The sequence below is a fragment of the Buteo buteo genome, chromosome 8 (assembly GCF_964188355.1).
Source record: "Buteo buteo chromosome 8, bButBut1.hap1.1, whole genome shotgun sequence".
Taxonomy (NCBI): Eukaryota; Metazoa; Chordata; class Aves; order Accipitriformes; family Accipitridae; genus Buteo; species Buteo buteo.
The window spans coordinates 1,170,987-1,190,123 of NC_134178.1; the positions used below are offsets into that span (position 1 = coordinate 1,170,987).

Consider the following 19,137-nt stretch of genomic DNA (forward strand, 5'->3'; position numbering starts at 1 on the left):
TGGGCAGGGCCGGGGCGGGGGAGAGGAGAGGGGAGCCGAGCCGAGCCGAGGCGCGGCCTCCCTCCTTCCCTCTCAGGCCGGGCATCGCCGACCGGGTACAGGGAGGCAGCGGGGGCTCGGGTCGGGGAGGGGGTTGGCGGGCACCGTCTCTGGGAGCGGGCGGCGGGACGGGCGGGTACCTCAGAGCGGACAGCCCTTACCGCTGCGGGCCGCCCCCGGGGCTCTGCTCCCATCCCCCGGGAAACGCGACCGCAGCTCCGCGGGTGCCCCGCGTCTCGCCCCGGCAACCCCGGCCGTGAGGGAAGGCGGCGGCCGCCCGGGCCGTGAGGGAAGGCGGCGGCCCCGGGCTGTGAGGGAAGGCGGCGGCCCCGGGCCGTGAGGGAAGGCGGCGGCAGCCCCGGCCGCACCGGAGGGAACCGCCACACTCCCCCCCCCGCCCCAAGCCCCTTTCCAGGCTTGGCTGTGGAGACCGGGAGGGAAAGAAGGAGAGGAAAACGGACAAAAAGATGAGAGGAAGTGGGGCTTTTTTTGGTTGGTGGTGGCGTCTCGGAAAAAGAGAGCGGAGTCGCACGGGAGCAGCTGATTGTTCTTTTCAGGTAGTGCAGGAAGGTGAGAAACACGCATGCTACAGTAAAACTGAGCGAAAGAGAGCGATTCTGGACAGAAGGGCACCTAGCGAGGCCGCCGGAGAGCCTTCTTCAGAGGCAAGTCTTCTCACGCAGGTGAAGACTCTGAGAAAAAAAAAACTACTCCAGCAGCAGAGGAGAAGAGCAGATTAAAAACTATATAACCTGGTATAAAAAGATAAAAGAACAGGTAACATCTTTCACAGCACAAGCACCTTCGATATTAATGAAAGGTTCAGCAAAAAAGCTTGTTCTAACCTCAGGTGGTTAATTCCGGTATGAAGACAGAAAACTGCTAGTAACATAAGGGATAAGATTTTTGTACATCTCCTCCTCCCCCTGCTCCCACCCACGTACAAGAGAGTTTATTTGAAAAAAGGTTTTTGGAGGTTAGAAATGTGTAAGAGAATAGACGTCCTGCCAGGCAGCATCTGGCTTCTTGGCTATGAAACTCCACATTTTTGAAATTGTGACAGTGGTGAACTGTTTGAGAGAAAATTAGAGGAGTTTAACCTATGAGAGGTTTAAGTATTTACACAGAATTCCTTAATTCTTGACTTATTTTTAAGAAAACTTAAAAGCAAGTTTATGTAGCTGTGGTTAAAATGACTGATTATGTGCCACAGCAGCAATGGAACATCAGGACTAAGGCAGTTTGTCTTTTCCAGTTGTAATCTTTTGCAAAAAAATTAGTTCCTGTGATACAATATAAAACCTTCCCAGAGATAATTCTCAATTTTTGAAAAAGTTTCTAAACATAACTAAAACAGGAAAGGAAGTTCAGCTATGAAGAGGAATACAACGGAAGTAGGGTGGATGTAGGTATAGACAGCCTCTAGTTCAGTGTTTCACCAAAAAGTCAAAGACTTGAACCACCTCAGCATTGTTTTCAGGCACAGGGGGTCACCAAGTCACAAACCACTGACAGTTCCAAGACCGGGGGGGAGAGGGGGAAGATGGAAAAAATGCATTTTATCTTCATACATACACAGAGCATCTTTTAGCCAGTCACATGCTAGCCAACATTCACTTATTCATGCACACCTTAATAAAACAACAGTGGTTTCTGTTATCCACAATTCCTCATTGCCAAAGGGTGTTTGACCTCTAGTACCTGAAAAATTCACAGGACTAATTCTAGGAAGTTACCAGAACGAGAAGTAGCAGCTTTTACTTAAGTGTTATGACAAACTAGCTGAAATTGTCAAGTCAATCAGAAGAAAATAACTATGTCAAATTAAGTAGAATTATGCAACCAGGTTTGAGAAGAATGAAGGCATTTCTGTTGTTAGTAATTTCGGTAATTTTGTATGAAGTTTGGCTTTCCAGTGCTCCAGCTGTGTAGTTTAAGGCAGAGTAAATGGCATAACTGAGTAATTTAGCTTGGTACATGCCAATAGCACTCTTTCTATAAAAACTCCTCAGGGCTGATAAGGAGTAGCACGAAGTAGTCACGTTACAATGTCAATGTTACAATGCATAGCAGAAAGCCAATTTGATGGCTCCCTCAGATTCCCAGTTGCAACTATCACTAAAAATTAATGCCTGGGAATTTCTTGGCTTTTCAAAGTAAAGCAGCAACACAGTACAGCAGGTTGTCCCTTCCAGAAAGTAGAAAAACTCCTTGTAAACCAGTGGGACCACTGTTGTAGTACCCCCCCAAGACTTAGCTTCCCGTTGCTCCTAAGCCAAAGAATTTCTATAGGACTGATTGTGTGTTCCTATAGAGCCTACGTCAATATGGGCACCCCCCAGCTGGGGCTTCAAAGTAACCTTGCAATGCATGTGGACTATTTGGATACCTCACCTTTGTGGGAAAAAGAGCGGAATAGACCATAGAGATCATGGCAGCATTTAGAAAAGAAGCTTCTCTTCACCTGTTGAGGAACTGGTTAGAGAAGCTAAAGAGATGTTTTTAAAGTGATATTGATGAAAATTAGCAACTTGTACCTAAACTGGCACGCACTTCTGAAGACCATAGTCTAACAGTTGGGAAGCACTATTATTATATCCCCCCCCAAGCATTACTTAAACATTTTTCCTGAGAAGAAAAAGTAACAGTGCCTTCCCCCCCCTAGCTACTCTACATCACAGTAAATTTAGGAGTTTTGCTTTACTATCCATTTCAAGGATAATAACCAGACTAGAATAGGAGAATTATTTAAACAAACAAACAAACAAACAAAAAGGCCCAAATTATTTACATACAGTGAAGATCAAGACAGGCTTGGATTATGGCAAGTTTAAGTAAGTAATGGGGAAGTTAACTCTTTTCCTTTAATTAAACATGCAAGTGTATTCTTCTAGCTTCACCTCATTCTCACTCCACTCTGTTAGTAAACTAACACAGTTATTTCCACCTCACTCTGCTGATACTGCATTAAGGGAATTCTTAAAAATGCACGCTATTTTACTGAATGTAAATGTTGGTAAAGTCAGTCAAGCAAGTGTGTGCCTTCCCCCATTCTGCCCCTATACAGGGTACGAATCAGAATTTGGCAGAAATGGGAAGGATTTTGAATGCCATGGAGGAGATGGACATACCTGCTGTCAAAGTTTTTTTAAACAACATCTATTTTGTGCTAGTAATGAGGGGAGATTTATATTTTGTGTCTTTAGAAAGGGAGCTTCTTTTAGCCAAAAAGGTGTGCCTAGAATATGGATCAATAATTTAATCTCAAAAAGAAGCAATAAATGAATTTATAAAAGCAACAGTTCTGTAAAAAAATTCAGTGGCTACACACATCAAGTAAAATACTCTGAAAATGACACCAAATATTAACAACTACTGAACCAAATCACTGAATTATTTATAAGTAAAAATTTTGTTAAAACATTTATTGTCTGTAGAAACAAAATTTACATTGATTTTATATAAACTATGTTAAACATACATATAAACATACCTACATCTTAATATATACTTATGAATGAGGCTTTTAGATATGGGATAACATTGTCAAAAGCACCATTGTGGACTCCAAAGACTACAGACTTAAAATGCATTTGCATTTAACTCCATCTTCAGTAGTTTAAAAATGTCATTTCTTATCCACACTTAGAAATAGTTACATTAAAGGTTTCCAATATTGTGTTTGCATGTGTACATACATGTGCACATACACACATCAGATGGTCCTTGTGAAACTACAGTATAAATAAGGTCAACATTAATATATTCCTCAGAAGTGGACATTAGTCCACATCCTCATTCAATTGGGGAAAAAAAAAAATCCTGCTATTCTTAAAATGAAACAATGAGGCTTTTTTTATTCCATGAAGACCATACTCAAACAACAACTGTTTCCACCCCATCTCTTCCCTCAACAATAAAGGCATAAGAGAAGCCAGTCACAAAATAAAAGCCATCTACTACATTATTTACAGAGAATGAAATATTAAAAAGACAACATGAGATTTAGACTGCTTAGACAAAATTCAGAGCAATGAACAGTGAACAGAAAACTGCATTAAAGTGGCAGGCAGCACAGACCTATTAAACCACATGGCTAAATACCTACTCGAAAACCCCTCCAACAACAAAAACCATCAGGCACGGAAGGAAGGGGCAGGTGTGACGACAATAGTTTTCTCTGATCTTAACACTGAAAATTTATGTTCGCCAAGCTTGAAACAGAACACACTTAAATGTTCATCACTGTCCTTAAGGTCTATTAAGGAGTAAGTGTTACAGGTAGGCTTTCAAACATCTTGAAATGGCTTTTTTTTTTTTCCCCTTCGTAAGGAAGCTGAAGAACCTCCTGTCTTCAAATCCTGCAGCAATGGAATGAAGTCTGTCAAGGGCCAGAGTTATGTGCAGAAACATCCTTTTTTTTTTTTCCCAGATTCATTAGGATGCAAGTCTGAAGTCTTTCTTTTAGAGAGCTCTCCCATACAGAACTTTGTAGATTGCTGTTCAGATGCTTAAAAGAAAGGCAAGAGGCAAGTTTCTACACCACATGGGAAAAGATCCCTTCAGAAAGCAAGTAAGTTGAAGAACTCCCTCTATTTACAGTCTTCTAAGGTGAATACTGAGAAATCAAGTCTCTCTCTGCTATAATCTTTAATCATCTTCTCCAAGCAACTCTCGCTATCCTTTTCCAAGACATGGCAGAATATGACCTTCCGATGCATAACAAGCAAGTTTTGAGAACCTTGCCTTTTTTAATGCCACAAAAGTATAATCTTGGTTTTTGTTTTCTTTTTAAAGCAACTAAGTTCATATGAAGAAAATTCAGCATTTCACCCTGAGGCCCTGGGAGAAAAGGCAGCAGGTAAATCATTAACACAACTGGCGATCAGCTGAATTTACTCCCATCCTCTGCTATCAGTCACCTGAGTTGAGACAGTTATGTCCAGGTCTCCAGACCATCTAAATCCATCAGGTAAGGTGATTTTAAACAGATAAGGAATTATCAGAGTTAAGGCAGGCTTGTAGAAGCCTTGCAATGTGTTGCTTCTTACTAGCCCCAGATTTTTGTTAACCTTGTGAACTCAATCATCACAAAGTTTAAAATGAGGTTTCTAACCAATCTATGTAGAGATTAAATGGATCAGCAATATAAATGCTAACATCACAACTTCATTATTTCAGACACTTACAAGGAAGACTCTAGTCTTATTAAACCCATTGCATTGTGGATAGCAATTAAAAAAATTTCACATGTGAACAATTGAGAATATGACATGAGCATTTAACAGCCATTTCAAGTTAACCAAAAGAAAGGCAATTCACATGTATATTTTCGAAGTATAAAACAGAAAGCTAGAAAGCTCTTAGACAATCACATTTTTAACTTGCCCTTCCAATGCAAATGCAGTGATAGACTACTAATACAAGAGACACTGTTTTCCTTCTGAGGCTGAGGCTTAGACACGTATTTAAAGTGGTTATTTTAACAACTGTTATCAGTCCATGCTCCCATTAGAAACAATGCAATACTCAGGATATTACTTAAGTCTTTGTACAGGTGTTTTCTACAATGCAGTCACAATACAGAAAGGCACCAAGTTATTCAAGTAATTTGACCTTTCTTCTACTTAACACTTTTTCTTGTGCCTTCACAACCCAATCAGTAACTTCAACACATTGCTCTCAACCAGACACATTCCAGTACAACAGAACTCTTCTGTGCTAAAAGAATGAGCAAGCTGATTTGTGTATGAGTATATAGACACAAGTCTCTGTAATTCATGATAAATCTACACAGCAATGTCTCACACAAGAAAACATCACAGAGTAGATGCCTCTAGCACCCAAGCCAGTCTCAGAATTCAATTTCTGTATTAATTTTATAAAATACAGGAAGTTTTATCATGACAGAATCCCAAATTAGTGAAGTAAAGTTATTAGTGAAGAGTGTGATTTGAGCAAATAGTATCACTTTAAATAAAAGCTAAAGCAACTGAAACATTGACTACATTTCATCATATGACATTCATCTTGGGACCAAGGGTGGGCAAGGGGTGGTGGGGAGGAAATCAAAGTCAGTAAACATGCCAAAAACCCCTTGTTTGTAATATGTTACTCACAGTTGTAGACATAAAAAACAAAGCTAAACTGTTAAAGTACAAAACAAGTTAGAGATACCTAGTCATGCACAGATAAAATAAGAAAGCACAAAATCAGAGGAGCCAGTCACACTTTTAAACCTGGTTAAAGCAGCATTAAGTGACTGAAGTCTGACTACTTCAGCATTACTTCCAAACAGTGTTAGCAAAACTGCCATGTCAGAAGTTTCTTCGTGCATCCACTTTTCCCATTTGCTCAACAACGAGTTCTCTTCCAGGCTTTAATAAGAACACTGCAGGAAGCTTACAGAAACAGTAGTATCCTGTTGAATAAGACAATATAGCTTCAGTAGTTTGTTCTATATCATATATGGTTTCACTTCTTATGTGCTTTAGCACATTCAGGAGCAGTGTGAATAGCTTGTCAGCTTGAGGGTAAGCCTGCCCTCATCTGCAGGGTACATGCAGCACTCCCCTGCCAGCAGGCTGTTTAACTGCAGCTACTCCACATTCGCTTTGGGTTGACTCACTTAACCTGTTGTTTCAATTCCTTATTTTCATCTCCCAGTAAATCTACACAGGATGATTTTGCCAGATTCATCACTGACAGCATTAGTAAATAAGTATTTCCTTCTCTGCAGAAAGATGCCTGCCTCTATTTGACCAGGGATTTCTTTTACTTTAGCTTCCCATTTTGTGTACACACGTCAAAGTTACTGAAAAACTAGCTGAATCATTAATGATTGTTATTTAAACTGAAAACTTGGGTTTTAGAAACAAACCATCTGGTGTTATTGTTGAATGACCATAACATCAATGAATGTGGCACACTTCCTGCCTGCTTATTCCCTATGAACACTAAGCAGTACACCCCATGAACTGAAGATTTTAAATTACACTATTTCAGCTGTTCTGAGCCATACCTACAGTTTCATATAGCATCTCTACTGAAGGCATTGTGGAAAAAAACATTACAAAAAAGCAGGCAGGAATCACATCCTGACTTTGCATCACCTTCCCCTCCCACCCCCCACCCCAAAAAAAAACCCAAACCCCAAAACCAAAAGATTTCCTTTTCTCTGAACATACCTCTACCCGGTATTAGAATTCTGATCTACTATCCACAACAGAGACTAGCCTGCATTCTATATGGCTAATGCTGTGTTGGAAATGGAAATACATTAGCCTGCATATATTGTGGATATGGCGAACAACTTTTTTCTTATTTAAGAACATCTCTGAAAACTACTTGCTATGCATCTTTAATTTACCAGCAATAAAAAGTCTGAACAAATCCGTAATACATACACACAACCCTATCATATATTAAGGCAAAGGCTATAAACAGGAAATAAGCACAATATTGTTTATAGCTGCTTATAAAACATGTCTGGCTATTTGAGTTTTGCACACAGCATAACAATATTGCAGTACAGTAATCTTCAGAGAATTACTGGGATTTTAAACAAAATTACAAACTATCTGCATTTAAAGCAGTTTCAATTTCGAACAGCTTTGTTAGAAGACATGCTTATAAAAAACTTACGTTTTTTGTTTTTCTTGTAATTAAATACTTCAGGCCCCAATTTCAGAATCCAGGAAATCACCAAGTCATTTATGACGAAAAAGATTAGAGAACATGTGGCTTGGTCAAGAGTGTCATACACCAAAAAATATAATGAGACAGAATAATTTTGAATACAGAGCAACTAATCCTCTAACAAACCCAAGCATGCTTTCAGTGCAGTTATAAGCTACTGCTACAGTACATTACATACCTGCCTCTTACCATTCATTTTAATCAAATACTGCAAGTTGTCCAAACGTTCTAACAATTTACAAATGTATATACACATCAGAAACTCAAGTATATTATTAAACTAAAATGAAGCAATACAAAATACTGTTTTACGGAAATGACTGAACAGAGGTGTAAAATCTATTGCACAACCTAAAAGGTCATTACTTGGAAAATCCTGAGCTAATGTGCTATTACCAAACAATTCAGGCACTTTTTTTTTTTCCTTTTTTTTTTATTACATAAGCAATAAACTTTCAACATATAAACCTCTGGGTATAACAACTCAAGTTCCATCTGTAACATCATGCTTAGAGGAAAAAGTATTCAATAAATAAGACTCCCTTCGATGACTTCTTTACTTGAGACTGGTATGCAAAAGGAACTAAAGGTACATACTACAATGTTTCAATTGAATACTGTACTTCAAAAGCAATTATTAAAACTGTAAAAAAGTTCTGTAGCGTTCCACTACTGAAAAATAAAGTTATTTTTAATCAAGTTACAGGGTTAGTTCCTTTATCCTATTTTAAGTCTTGACAAAGTTGTCAAAAAATGAACAGATGCTCCCTTCACTGTGTTATCCGTTTCAACTTCAGGATCACAGCTCAATTCAGGTTTCTGTTGCAATATTTAAATTTCCCTACAGAGAAGAAAAAAACAAAATCATTACTGTCATGTTGTAACAGTGGAAAAAAGCCTCCTAACTTTCCTAAGTACTGTATTATTATAGTATATAACATACAGGGTTCTTTCAATTACAGGTTGAAACAGCACAACTGTAAAGACAGTACCTTAAAGGATACATGTGCATAATTATTTCAAAAGGGTAAAATAAAGATCTTCAGACCAGTTTAACAAATCTGAAGGACAAGTTTAATTATTACAATAGGCAAAATATAGCAAATGCTAGAATCTCAGGAATGGTTTTGTTCTTTTAAGAATTAGCCAACCAGCAATCAGTACACTGTTAAGAAAATGGCTGTGTTATTCTTCAGAATTTATTTTACTTTAACTCAAAGATACTCAAGTTCTTCATCAGGCCTAAAAATCAATATTCAGATCTTATTAAGCTTGTCTAATTCAGATCATAATCTCCAGCAGCCAGATTGTGTTAAGCATGCTTTATGGGTTCCAGACAAAAACCTTAATATCCAATTATAGAAGAGCATTGGCAATTATTGGGGCAAAGCTCCCTACAACAAAATTGTGGCACTTCTATGCCCAAGGTTACAAGGTCATAGTTTTTGGAAACAATCCTTCTCCATCTATTTGCCACTAATTCAACTTCAATTTAGCCTTCAGAGATCATACTTCTCAGAGTCCATGCAAATGTAAAAGGCATACCCCAGTATACTTCCATAATAAGTGCCCCATTTACCTTGTCCGAAGTGTTTGGTTTTCTTTGGTTTTGGTGTTGGTTTTGTTTTTGTTTGTTTGTTTGGGTTTTTTTTGGGGGGGGAGGGGGCTGTGTTTTACTTTTTCTCGCCACTGGGCTGTAGACTTGAGGTTTTTTTAAAACAGCTCTAAGAACCTACGCTTCTCCGCTCTAAAGAACTGAACTGTAATCCAACTACAGATGCTTATGCAAGTATTTCCTTGTAGCTAGCTGGACACAGAATTACAAAACAAACAAGAATTTGCATAGGAACAAAGAACTGCAAGGGGCTGTGCAGGTCATCTAATCCAATTCTCCCATGTCACAAGTAACCTCGTACTACTTTGATCATACTTGATCAATCCTCATAAAGGATTTAGAATGTTTTAACTACTGATCCTCACAAAAGCTGTAACATTTCATATGGTTCAGAAGTTCTTCTGCAATTCAAGATAATTGTTGTCCCGTACGCACTCCAGATCAAGAGGTATCATAAAACAGATGTGCTTAATTATTTCAGCTTGAGCTTATCAAACCATCTTACACAGACACTATATAGTGTAGGATGCTTTAGTCAGAACAGCACTCCAGCATGTACTTTAAAGCACATGAGTAATTTAAGGTAACATAACAACGAGGAGAAACACACAGACGTAGTAAAAGAAAAAAAATTATTAATACCCTTCACATTTATTTAACACCATAGCCTAAGAGGACATGATACGTTTTTTACAGAGGGCCACTTTCTCTTCCTATTAATAGAAAGAGAGATCACCTGGGCTCAAGGAGGGAATGCTGAAACACAGGCAACCACTGAATCTCAGAGACCGCCTCTGATTTGCAATTACCCAAAGCAAGTTTCAGCAAGCTTCCATGGAATAAACATGGAGGAAATATGAGTGCAGAATCAGGTTTGCCTGTAAAGTACAAAGAGCCAATATTCCGGAGAATCCCATCCAAGTTATTCCATGGGGATTTAAAAATTGGAATGGATCCCATAAATATGAATATTTTATAAATGGCTTCATGAAAAATAAGTTAAGCCAACTTACCTTTTCTTTCCTCAAAAATCCATCTCTGAATTTATTAGTGGTAAATCCCCTTACACCAACAGAACGTAACCGCTGGTACTTAGCCTGAATATATAAACCCTTCTGTACTAAGCCTGATTTATAATGGGATTGCAAACGGCCATCTGCAAAGTTGCTCTGTAAGGGTTGGGGAAGGGAGGGGAGAAAAAAAAACGTGCAAAATGAGGGCACCAAAACTCAACAGTTTATATTTACAGTTATACACATATAAAACTTACAGTACGGAACAGCAGAAGCATGCATTTGCAAGTGCAGAGCCTCTTCCTCTATTTCCCATTTAATATTCCTTAGACCACTAGCTACCACGTGGCTCAAAGAACTGCTGTAGCGTACTTACTGATTAAAACATCTGAAATTAAACTTCCTCATAGAAAAAAGTGTATTATACAACATTTTAACATTTTTTCAAACTTTAATGAAAGTAAACCAGCATCAACAAGAAAGTTTAACACAACACCTCACTGTTGCTAACAAATTCAGTAATGTCAGGCCTGCAGTGGGCACACATGGTGAGTCTAAAAAAAGTCATACTAAACAGAAGTCAGTATATATATTTTTCCTATAGTTTTAAGATCTGACAGTCTGAACATACCTTCATTGCTCTATGCCTTTACTACCTCCAGACTGGAATACTGTAAACTAACCCAGTGAGGGACCAGGAGCAGAGGCCACAGAGATAACAAAAGGCTTACAGGTGGATGGCATTATAAATACAGAGAAAGAATACAGCAAGATCAACACTGACCACAGCAGCTGAAGTTATAGAAAGGTTTTCATTCCTAAGCACTCAGACCTCCAACAAAATAGGCAGTAAAAATCTTTAGCATAAGAAAAACCCCATTTATCATAATTCCTCAGTTTTCCAGTACTGCCATTTTAAGTTTTCCAACATGGTCCTGACAGAAAGCATTCCTGTATATATTCATCCTTTAAATTTAAACAAACAATGGCTTTCCACCTAAAAAGAAGAAACATCCTGACCATATAAAATTCTTGTCTTTTACAAACACCTTTAAAGGGTGGGAGAGAACAAAGTACATCACAGAAACAGAAATAGACCTTCTTGAGCATGACTCAATTACTTTGGTGAAATCAGTCTCCTTTTGACAGGGTAAGGATCACTTCAAGAAAAATCACATGCTCTGAGGTTGCAGTAAGTTTGATACCAGTTTTTCCACTGTGTTTTTCACTGTGTGGCTCGTGAACAGTAAGAAAGGACCATATGGAACAGAGGTTCCTTTATGCAAATGCAGAGGTTTTGTTATTTCCCAAATCATTTCACCCACGTACTATGTAGGAGATAGCAGGGAAACTGGCCCCATCAGTCCCCCATGGTTACCCCATGGTGCTTGTAGGCAGAGGACACTTGCAGAAGGCTATTAAATGCTAACCCCTTTCCTGAAAAGTAGACTCCAGGCACAATACAACTAAGTGCAAGTAAGTTCTTTAAGTAGGTATATGCCTACCATAGGGAAAACTGAAGGGCGTTTTTAATGCTGGATTATGCCCCTGAACACAGTTAAAATTAAAAGTTCCCATTTCCCCCCCACCTGCTGTGGTTCTCTGCTTTGACACACGTGGCTGGAGAGGAGGCCTTAGCAGTCTGCCACTGCATTTGTGTGACAGCAAGCAAAGGAGCAGAATGAATAAGAGAGGGGGGGGGAAAAGGTACAAGAGACTGAAAATGAGATTACACGCAGCTTAAAAAAGTTTCAACTCAAGTATCTACATATTCCATAAGCGGGGAAGGAGGGGAGTATTATTAGTGTATAACAGAATCAGCTGTAGACAAAATTAACAGATTATACATACATTTGGTATGTATGCACTGCAGTCACACACAGCTTAGAGCAAAATGATGTAATCTAAGGTGCGTGGAAAACATCATTAAATTCTGGTCTAAAGTAAGAAAAAATCTGCTAAAGTGACATCTAGTTTTACATTAAGACTATTTTATAAATAGTGCTAATGACGATGCCTATGAACCAACGGCCTCAAGCTCTGAAATAAGTCTATATGAGCGAATTTATGCCATCGCACTGGGTCTGGCTGGGATGGAGTTCGTTTTCTTCCCAGCAGCCCGCAGGGTGCTGTGTTTTGGATTTGTGACTAAAACAGCAGCGGTAACCCCCCCACCCCAGTGCTGTGGCTATTGCTGAGCAGTACCTGCACAGCGCCAAGGCTTTCTCTTTTCTCTTTTCTTCCCCATTCCGGCCCCAGCACGTAGCCAGGGGTGGGCAAGAAGCCGGGAGGGGACACAGCCGGGACGGCTGACCCCAGCTGAGCAAAGGGATGTTGCGTGCCACATCCCCTCCCGCTCAGCGACAGAAACCGAGGGGAAGGGGTATGGAGCGGGTAGCCACTGCCTGGGGACCCGCTGGGCATCGGTCAGCTGGCGGGAGGTGGTGAGGGACTGCCTTGCATCACTTGTTTCTTCCTCTTTCCTTCACTTCTTAAACCGTCTTCATCTCAGCCCGTGAGTTCTCTCACTTTTGCTCTCCGTATTCTCTCTCCCATCCTGCTGGGGGAGGAGGGGAGCTGATGGGAGAGGGGGCAGGAGCTGTGTGGTGCTTAGCTGCTGGCTGGGGTGAACCCACCACAGCCATTAATACGCTGAACTGTCTTAAACAGTGAACAAAGTTTAGTTCTAACAATTTTTGTGCATGTACCCACTTAACGGTTGGCTTAATGATTCATTGCAAAGTGTTGTTACAAAAAAAGACCTTTTAAATTTTACAAGATTTCTCCAGATCCTTTACAAAACTGCTGTTCTAAAATACCTTATTTTTCTTCCAAAAACTTTAACATACTGCAAGACCATATATGTTTTTTTTTAAAATACTCTAAGTAACCCCCCTTTTTTGTTTATTAAGTTAAAATGCCCCCATTGTATATACCAAGAAGAAATGCAGTGGGGTTTTGGCTTTTGTTTTTTTGTTTTTTGTTTTTTTTTTTGGGGGGGGGGGGGAGGAGTTGTTTGGGGGTTGTGGGGGGGCAAATGGGATTGTGTGTGTCTGGTTTTTTGGTGGGTTGGTTTGTTTGTCTGTATGTTTGGTTTTTTAAATAATCAGCCAAGGAAGTCTCCTGAGTGTAGAAGATAGTCAAATCACCTTCCTAAGTAGGTTTCAGCAACAGCATGGTAAGGAAAACCCCTCTATGTTACACAGGAGGAAATTAAAGAAAAAAAAAGGTTGATGAAATTAAGTCAAATCAGCACTGCTGTTTCCATGGCAATGATAAAAGTGCTATACATATATGCAAACTGCAATATGAGCGCATATGCTGTTTTCCCTACAAATATTAAAGCACCATGGGACAGATCATCGGATACAGCAATATTCAGGCAATATTCATATATACGTGCAATGACAACTAAAGGGGCACTTTCATGCTTGCATAATGTCCAGCAGAACTGTAGGCTGATGTAACTGAAGGCAGCCTTCCATTTTCTTTACATTACATCAACTACCAATGCTGCCTCAATGATATGGCAGTCAGTGCTGAAGATCCCTCCAGCCCCTATAGGCTGACAATACAGAGGGGACACCGATTAAGGGCTATGATGTCCTTACACATTACAATAGTTATACCAGGCTGACACTTTAAACTTGTTAACTTCAGCTTGGAAAATGACTTTTTTTTTTTTTTTCAGCAGATTAAAGTTAGCATTTTTTGCTAGTGTTAGCTTAGCTATCTGACTAAGATTGACTGGCAAAGCACACCTAAATGGGAGAGTCTGAAAGCCTTTTGATCCAACAGATCTCTTATGTTTAATCTGAGGGGAGAGAAAATAAAACAAAAAACAACCAACAAACAAAAATCCCCACACCTACACTGCCCCCCCTTTCAAAATTCTATCCAAAATGCCAGCTACTTAACTTAGCCATCAAAACTTTACTTCGGTTTCACTATCTACAAAACAGGAAAGACAACTACCTATTCTGTGTGTTATTTTACTCTTGAGAACACACTTGTTAAATAAGTAGGGGTAATTTTAAGGTAGAAAATGACAGTAAGTTGTTCTAGGTTTGATTAATACTTTTCTGATATAAAGAGCTCTAACTGGATCCATGCATAACATGCCACTGTCAGCAGAAAAGGAATAAAGTGGGTTTTGTTCTGCTGAACCCACAATACATTTTACAATCAAAAGGCATTAGAAAGCCACTGCACTACCCCAGAAGAAGCACAGTTGCCTGCCCCTTTACCATCTTGAGGGCCTGAGAAAAAGCTTCACAATTTTAAATTCGGGGTTTTTTTTAAATGCACAGATAGCAGTATGCAGGGTATACACAAGAGATTACTTCCCCAGAAATCCCTATACAAAAGGGCTAATAAAATAACAGTAATATAATTTTGAAAGCGATACAATTCATGTCTCCCAGTCTTGGGAAATAGTTCAGCCTTCCACATGGATCAGGTGAGGGAAAGAAAGCTGACCAGCTTGTTTTTTGGATAGATGAGCCGTCTACTCATTGTCTAGTTTCTTCAATTCTCATTCTCAACTTTGCAGTTAACTTATTTATTTCAACTACACAGACACAACACTGGGTAACCCACTGCCAGCGCTCTTACCTACTAAAAGCTGAGCCTCCCATTATTTCAATGGGAACAATGAGGCTATGACGACACTATTTTTCATGGCATTTAATACCTTCAAAACTGTGTGTCGTGCTACCGAACTCAACAGGATCGAATCACCATTTTATGTAACATACATCTGCTAAAAGGTGATCTGTACCTTAAAGTGTCTTCTGATGGGTCCTGCATTTTCAAGGTGTCCTCTAATGCGTCTGTGAGGGTAAGTATCACTTGGTTTTGAAGAATAGTAAGAATTCTAGTAGGAAAACAGAGTTATTAGCTTAATGTTACTAAATTATTCAAGAAAACATACAAAGTTTCCAGGTTATACTAACAAATACTGCAACTCTTTCAATCTTGTAGCATTTGACACCACAACACTATTTGAAGGAACCAGAGTAACAGGAGCATAGGGCCTGAGTCCAGGCTGGCTGAAGCCATGGCAGAGCCCGCAGAAGCCAAAGGTGATACAGACCATCCTACTGGAATATCATCCTCTTGGAGAGATCCAAGGAGGTAACAAGCCAATTAAGGTTCTCTACCCCTGCCCCCCAGAACAGATGCTTCAATCTGAATGCAGGAAATGTAGCAGACAGGCTGCTACAGCAGTCATCCCTTGAGTTAGGAATAAGGGCAACAAGATTAGTACTCTGGATGTCGCTGGTTAGCATACGGTCATCATAAATTACCATATTTTAGAGCAGACACATGCACTGTTACTATACACACCACCGCAGCAACCAGGCAACGAACGCGTAGCACATTACATTGGTCTTCAGAAGATTCTACTTTTAACTCCGTATTACAGGAGAGCATTTTGAAGATTACTTGCCTGCCACAGAAACACACATGATTTCAAAAGCAAGTTGCACAGACAAGTGGTATTGAAATTGTTGTGTGTCAGCACCCGAACAGCTGCAGTCACACAGCCAGGGCTGCCTAAAATAGAGCACTCCTCCAGCCAGGGTCCTACCTGTGTATTTTGGCCCTTTTCCAGCTTTCCCCACGACAGCTCCCTCTCAAGGATGCACACAGCTAAAATATCATTCCCTTCCATTATTGCATACGATTATAAATATTTACAGAAGCATTACATACTGCCATATACTACATTAAAGTCATCTAATGCAGACAGAATGGACTTGCTAACAAACTCTTAGCAATCAAATTAAATTTCTTTATGGTCCATTCTTGAATCACAAAAGTGTTCCAATGCTGTTGAACTCTGTTTTTTCCAAAGCAAATTTAACAGCTTCAAATACATTTTAAAAAGAGCCTAAGAAACGAACTGTCATGAAACATCTCATATATACTAATATCTAATAATAAATGCAAATGCATGCTTTGCTGTTTACAGAATTTCTGTTCTCCAACAAAGTACCAAGCCTTTCCAGTGGCAGAAATGCTTTAGCATATGCTTTCCAACAGTTACTAACTGGGGGGGCTATAAATGCAACAGAACAGCATTAGAATCCAAGTTCACTTTTAACTGGGATTTAAGTTAGCTTTTGGGGGTTTTTTTGAGAATACATTATTGCCTACAAGTCAACTATTTAGCATCTTAAAATGCCTTGACAAGAGGCGATTCAACAGAGAACAAAAAGAGAGGAAGAAAGACTTTATGAAGCAAGATCAAAGTAGTCAAAATGGCTTTCCCAGGAAAAAAGTATGGACAGAGGAAAAAGCATGTCAGGAACTTCCCAGCTCCCATCTTATTCTAAGAATACAAAGGTACTTCATGAAATCAAATTAACTTTCTCCACACAACACAATTAAATCAGGAAGCTCCCTGTTGAAGTATACTCCTCCTTAAAGCTGAGAATTCAGCAAGAAGAAAAAAAAAAAACATTCAAGAAAATTTCCTGTTATAGTTAAAAATAAACCTCTGGGAATTAAAACAAAGCTTGTCTTAACTAACTGTGGATACACTCCTCCCCATCCCCACCTCCCTCAAATTCAAGTACATTCATGGAAACAAAAACATTAGAACTACCTGATGCAAAGATACAGCAATCTACTCTTCGGGAATTTCCTAAACCAGAGATTTTAAATGGGGGAGGGGGGGGGGGCAAGAAAGGGAAGGACAAAGAGACACTTGTTCTGATCTTCTACTCTTTAGCCATCCTCTTTTTGTCAGTAGAGTACCAGATGGATGTTTCTTACAATCAAGGCTAGATAGGCATTGGCACCTTCAAGGCCAAGTTCTCAAGTTTAAGCTCAACCCCCAATTACTGAATATTAACACAAGAAATAACTGCCCTTCACTGGCCTGCTGTAAAAGGTACTCATACCTTGCACTGAAAAGTTCATATTGATTAATCATGGGATATCAAAAGTAAGCCAACCAAGTCAATACCATTTCCATGTTTAATTTTAACCCAAATGACTAATATCATCCATTTAACAAGAGAGCAAAAGTGGTGTTAATATCACTTTTTGATAGTTTACTGTAAGGGCATTTTAATATGACCAATACATTATCTGTATTCACAATAGGCAACATCCTTGCATCAGATATGCTCTACTGCTCAGGCTTCCAGTTTTCAAGCATCCGACTTTTACCAATGCTGATAAGCACAGCAGTAATAAAAACCACAATGAAGTTTTACAAAGACAAAAATGTGCAAACATTTATCCAATAAATTATATTTTTTAAATCCTGTGTTATAATTTAAGATGCTGCAGTGGTTTTCTTGTCAAATACTCCTTTTAAAATTATTTTTGCCGTATTTTCTGAGTGTTGGCACTGTTATGCTTGTCATTTGAAACCCGGCTCTCTGATGTACTTTCCTCTCAATATTTACCTGGAAACAAGAGCAAACAAACCTGAGAGGAGTGCTGAAGGTTAGAGTTTTTGTTTTGGATTTCCCAGGATTTGCTTTTAAAATTGTCATGGAGAGTTCCACATGTAAAAGTGGTAAGAGATGCCTGTTAAATACTTTTTCAGGTGTTTTCCCACACCTTCACAATTTTGCCAATATAAAAAGCTGTAAAACTGCTTTCCACAAGAACTAGAGACCTCTGCTTGGACTGTGGAGCCAGGTGAACCACTATCTACCCGAGTATCTGTAGAATCGAGCAAAACCATGAAATTTACTTTCTTATTCAACAACTATTCTTAGCTCTTGCTTATGTTTCAAACTCTTCCTCAGTTTTTCCATGTATTGCTGGGCCCCAGGAATATATCCTTCATTTTAGGATGCTTCCTATTTAAAAAGGTGTGGTTGACCCAGCATCAATGTTCTGGTGACCTGTCAAGTCACTTCTTAAATCCAATGCATTGTTCTCCAAATACTGCCTTTTAGCTGCAGTCCTTACACTTTTCAAGGTGCTTGGCAGTGTTCACACCTGAACTGCACTGTTCTGATACAAAACTTTCTGAATGGAAAATTCCAAACATTTGTCCTCTTGCAGAAAGCAGCAAGGAATAGCCTTCACCTTCATTCCTTTTTGTTTTTCTAAGGCTGCTTTCAACTCTACTAATAATACATTTCCAAACAAAGTAGTAGTGGATACAGTCACACAGCTCTGAATTTATTACACAAAGCCTACTCAACACAGAAAAATACATGTGGCTGAAATTACGGTTGGCTGCTTGGATGCCCCTCCACTTAACTCCCACAACAAATGCTAAAGCAGTGCTAGCAGCTTACACGTATGGAGATTGAGCTTGAGCTATTGCCCACCAGGATAAGTTCTCCAATCGCACCCAGTCCTGAAGAAATCCTTCAAGGAAAGCCATTTTGAGCACCATACATTCTCACACAACACATCTACGTGTCATGGGAAGTGCCACACTACTGGAGCTAGTTTATTCAGCTGAATTATTTGTACTGCCTCAGATATGAGTTAGCTGTATTAGTGATCTGCTCTGCCCAGGAAAAGGTTATCCTCCTTCTGCATTACTTTACATATTGACCATTAGACATACTAGATAAACAGGAAGACAGACAAGGGGAGCAGAAAAGAATCAAAAGGCAAGAACAGACACACAAAACCAGAAGAGGAGATGCAATTAAGAATTGCCAATTAATGTATTGCGGACACACTTGCAAAATGCCCATAAGCTCTCCAAGCCAGTTGGTGAGCACTGATTAATTCTATTTTTACTGACAAATGTGGATGGCAAACTAAACTATTTTATCTTCTCAC

General features: G+C 39.4%; 1 protein-coding gene and 1 long non-coding RNA gene across 6 annotated transcripts in view; one reads left to right on the forward strand and one right to left on the reverse strand.

The window, feature by feature from the left end:
* Positions 1–4: 4 nt before the first annotated feature.
* On the forward strand, positions 5–8,312 carry LOC142033524 (uncharacterized). 2 transcript variants are annotated; one of them, XR_012651224.1, is made up of 5 exons: positions 5–95; positions 597–704; positions 4,472–4,612; positions 4,837–5,011; positions 8,183–8,312. It is a non-coding gene; the product is annotated as an uncharacterized LOC142033524 (long non-coding RNA). The 2 variants fall into 2 exon arrangements; XR_012651225.1 differs by having other exon boundaries at positions 26–95; positions 601–704.
* BCLAF3 (BCLAF1 and THRAP3 family member 3) overlaps positions 3,311–19,137 on the reverse strand; it is a 35,464-nt gene continuing 19,637 nt past the window's right edge. For 2 of the 4 annotated variants that reach the window (XM_075033405.1, XM_075033406.1), the window contains exons 10-12: positions 15,146–15,241; positions 10,366–10,521; positions 3,311–8,578 (exon numbers count right to left, since the gene is read on the reverse strand). In XM_075033405.1, the coding sequence (XP_074889506.1) occupies positions 8,549–8,578; positions 10,366–10,521; positions 15,146–15,241 (282 nt within the window). In that variant the 3' untranslated portion in view covers positions 3,311–8,548. Of the gene's footprint in view, positions 8,579–10,365; positions 10,522–15,145; positions 15,242–15,269; positions 17,790–19,137 lie in introns of those variants that run through there. The other 2 variants (XR_012651223.1, XM_075033407.1) reach the window with 2 other exon arrangements.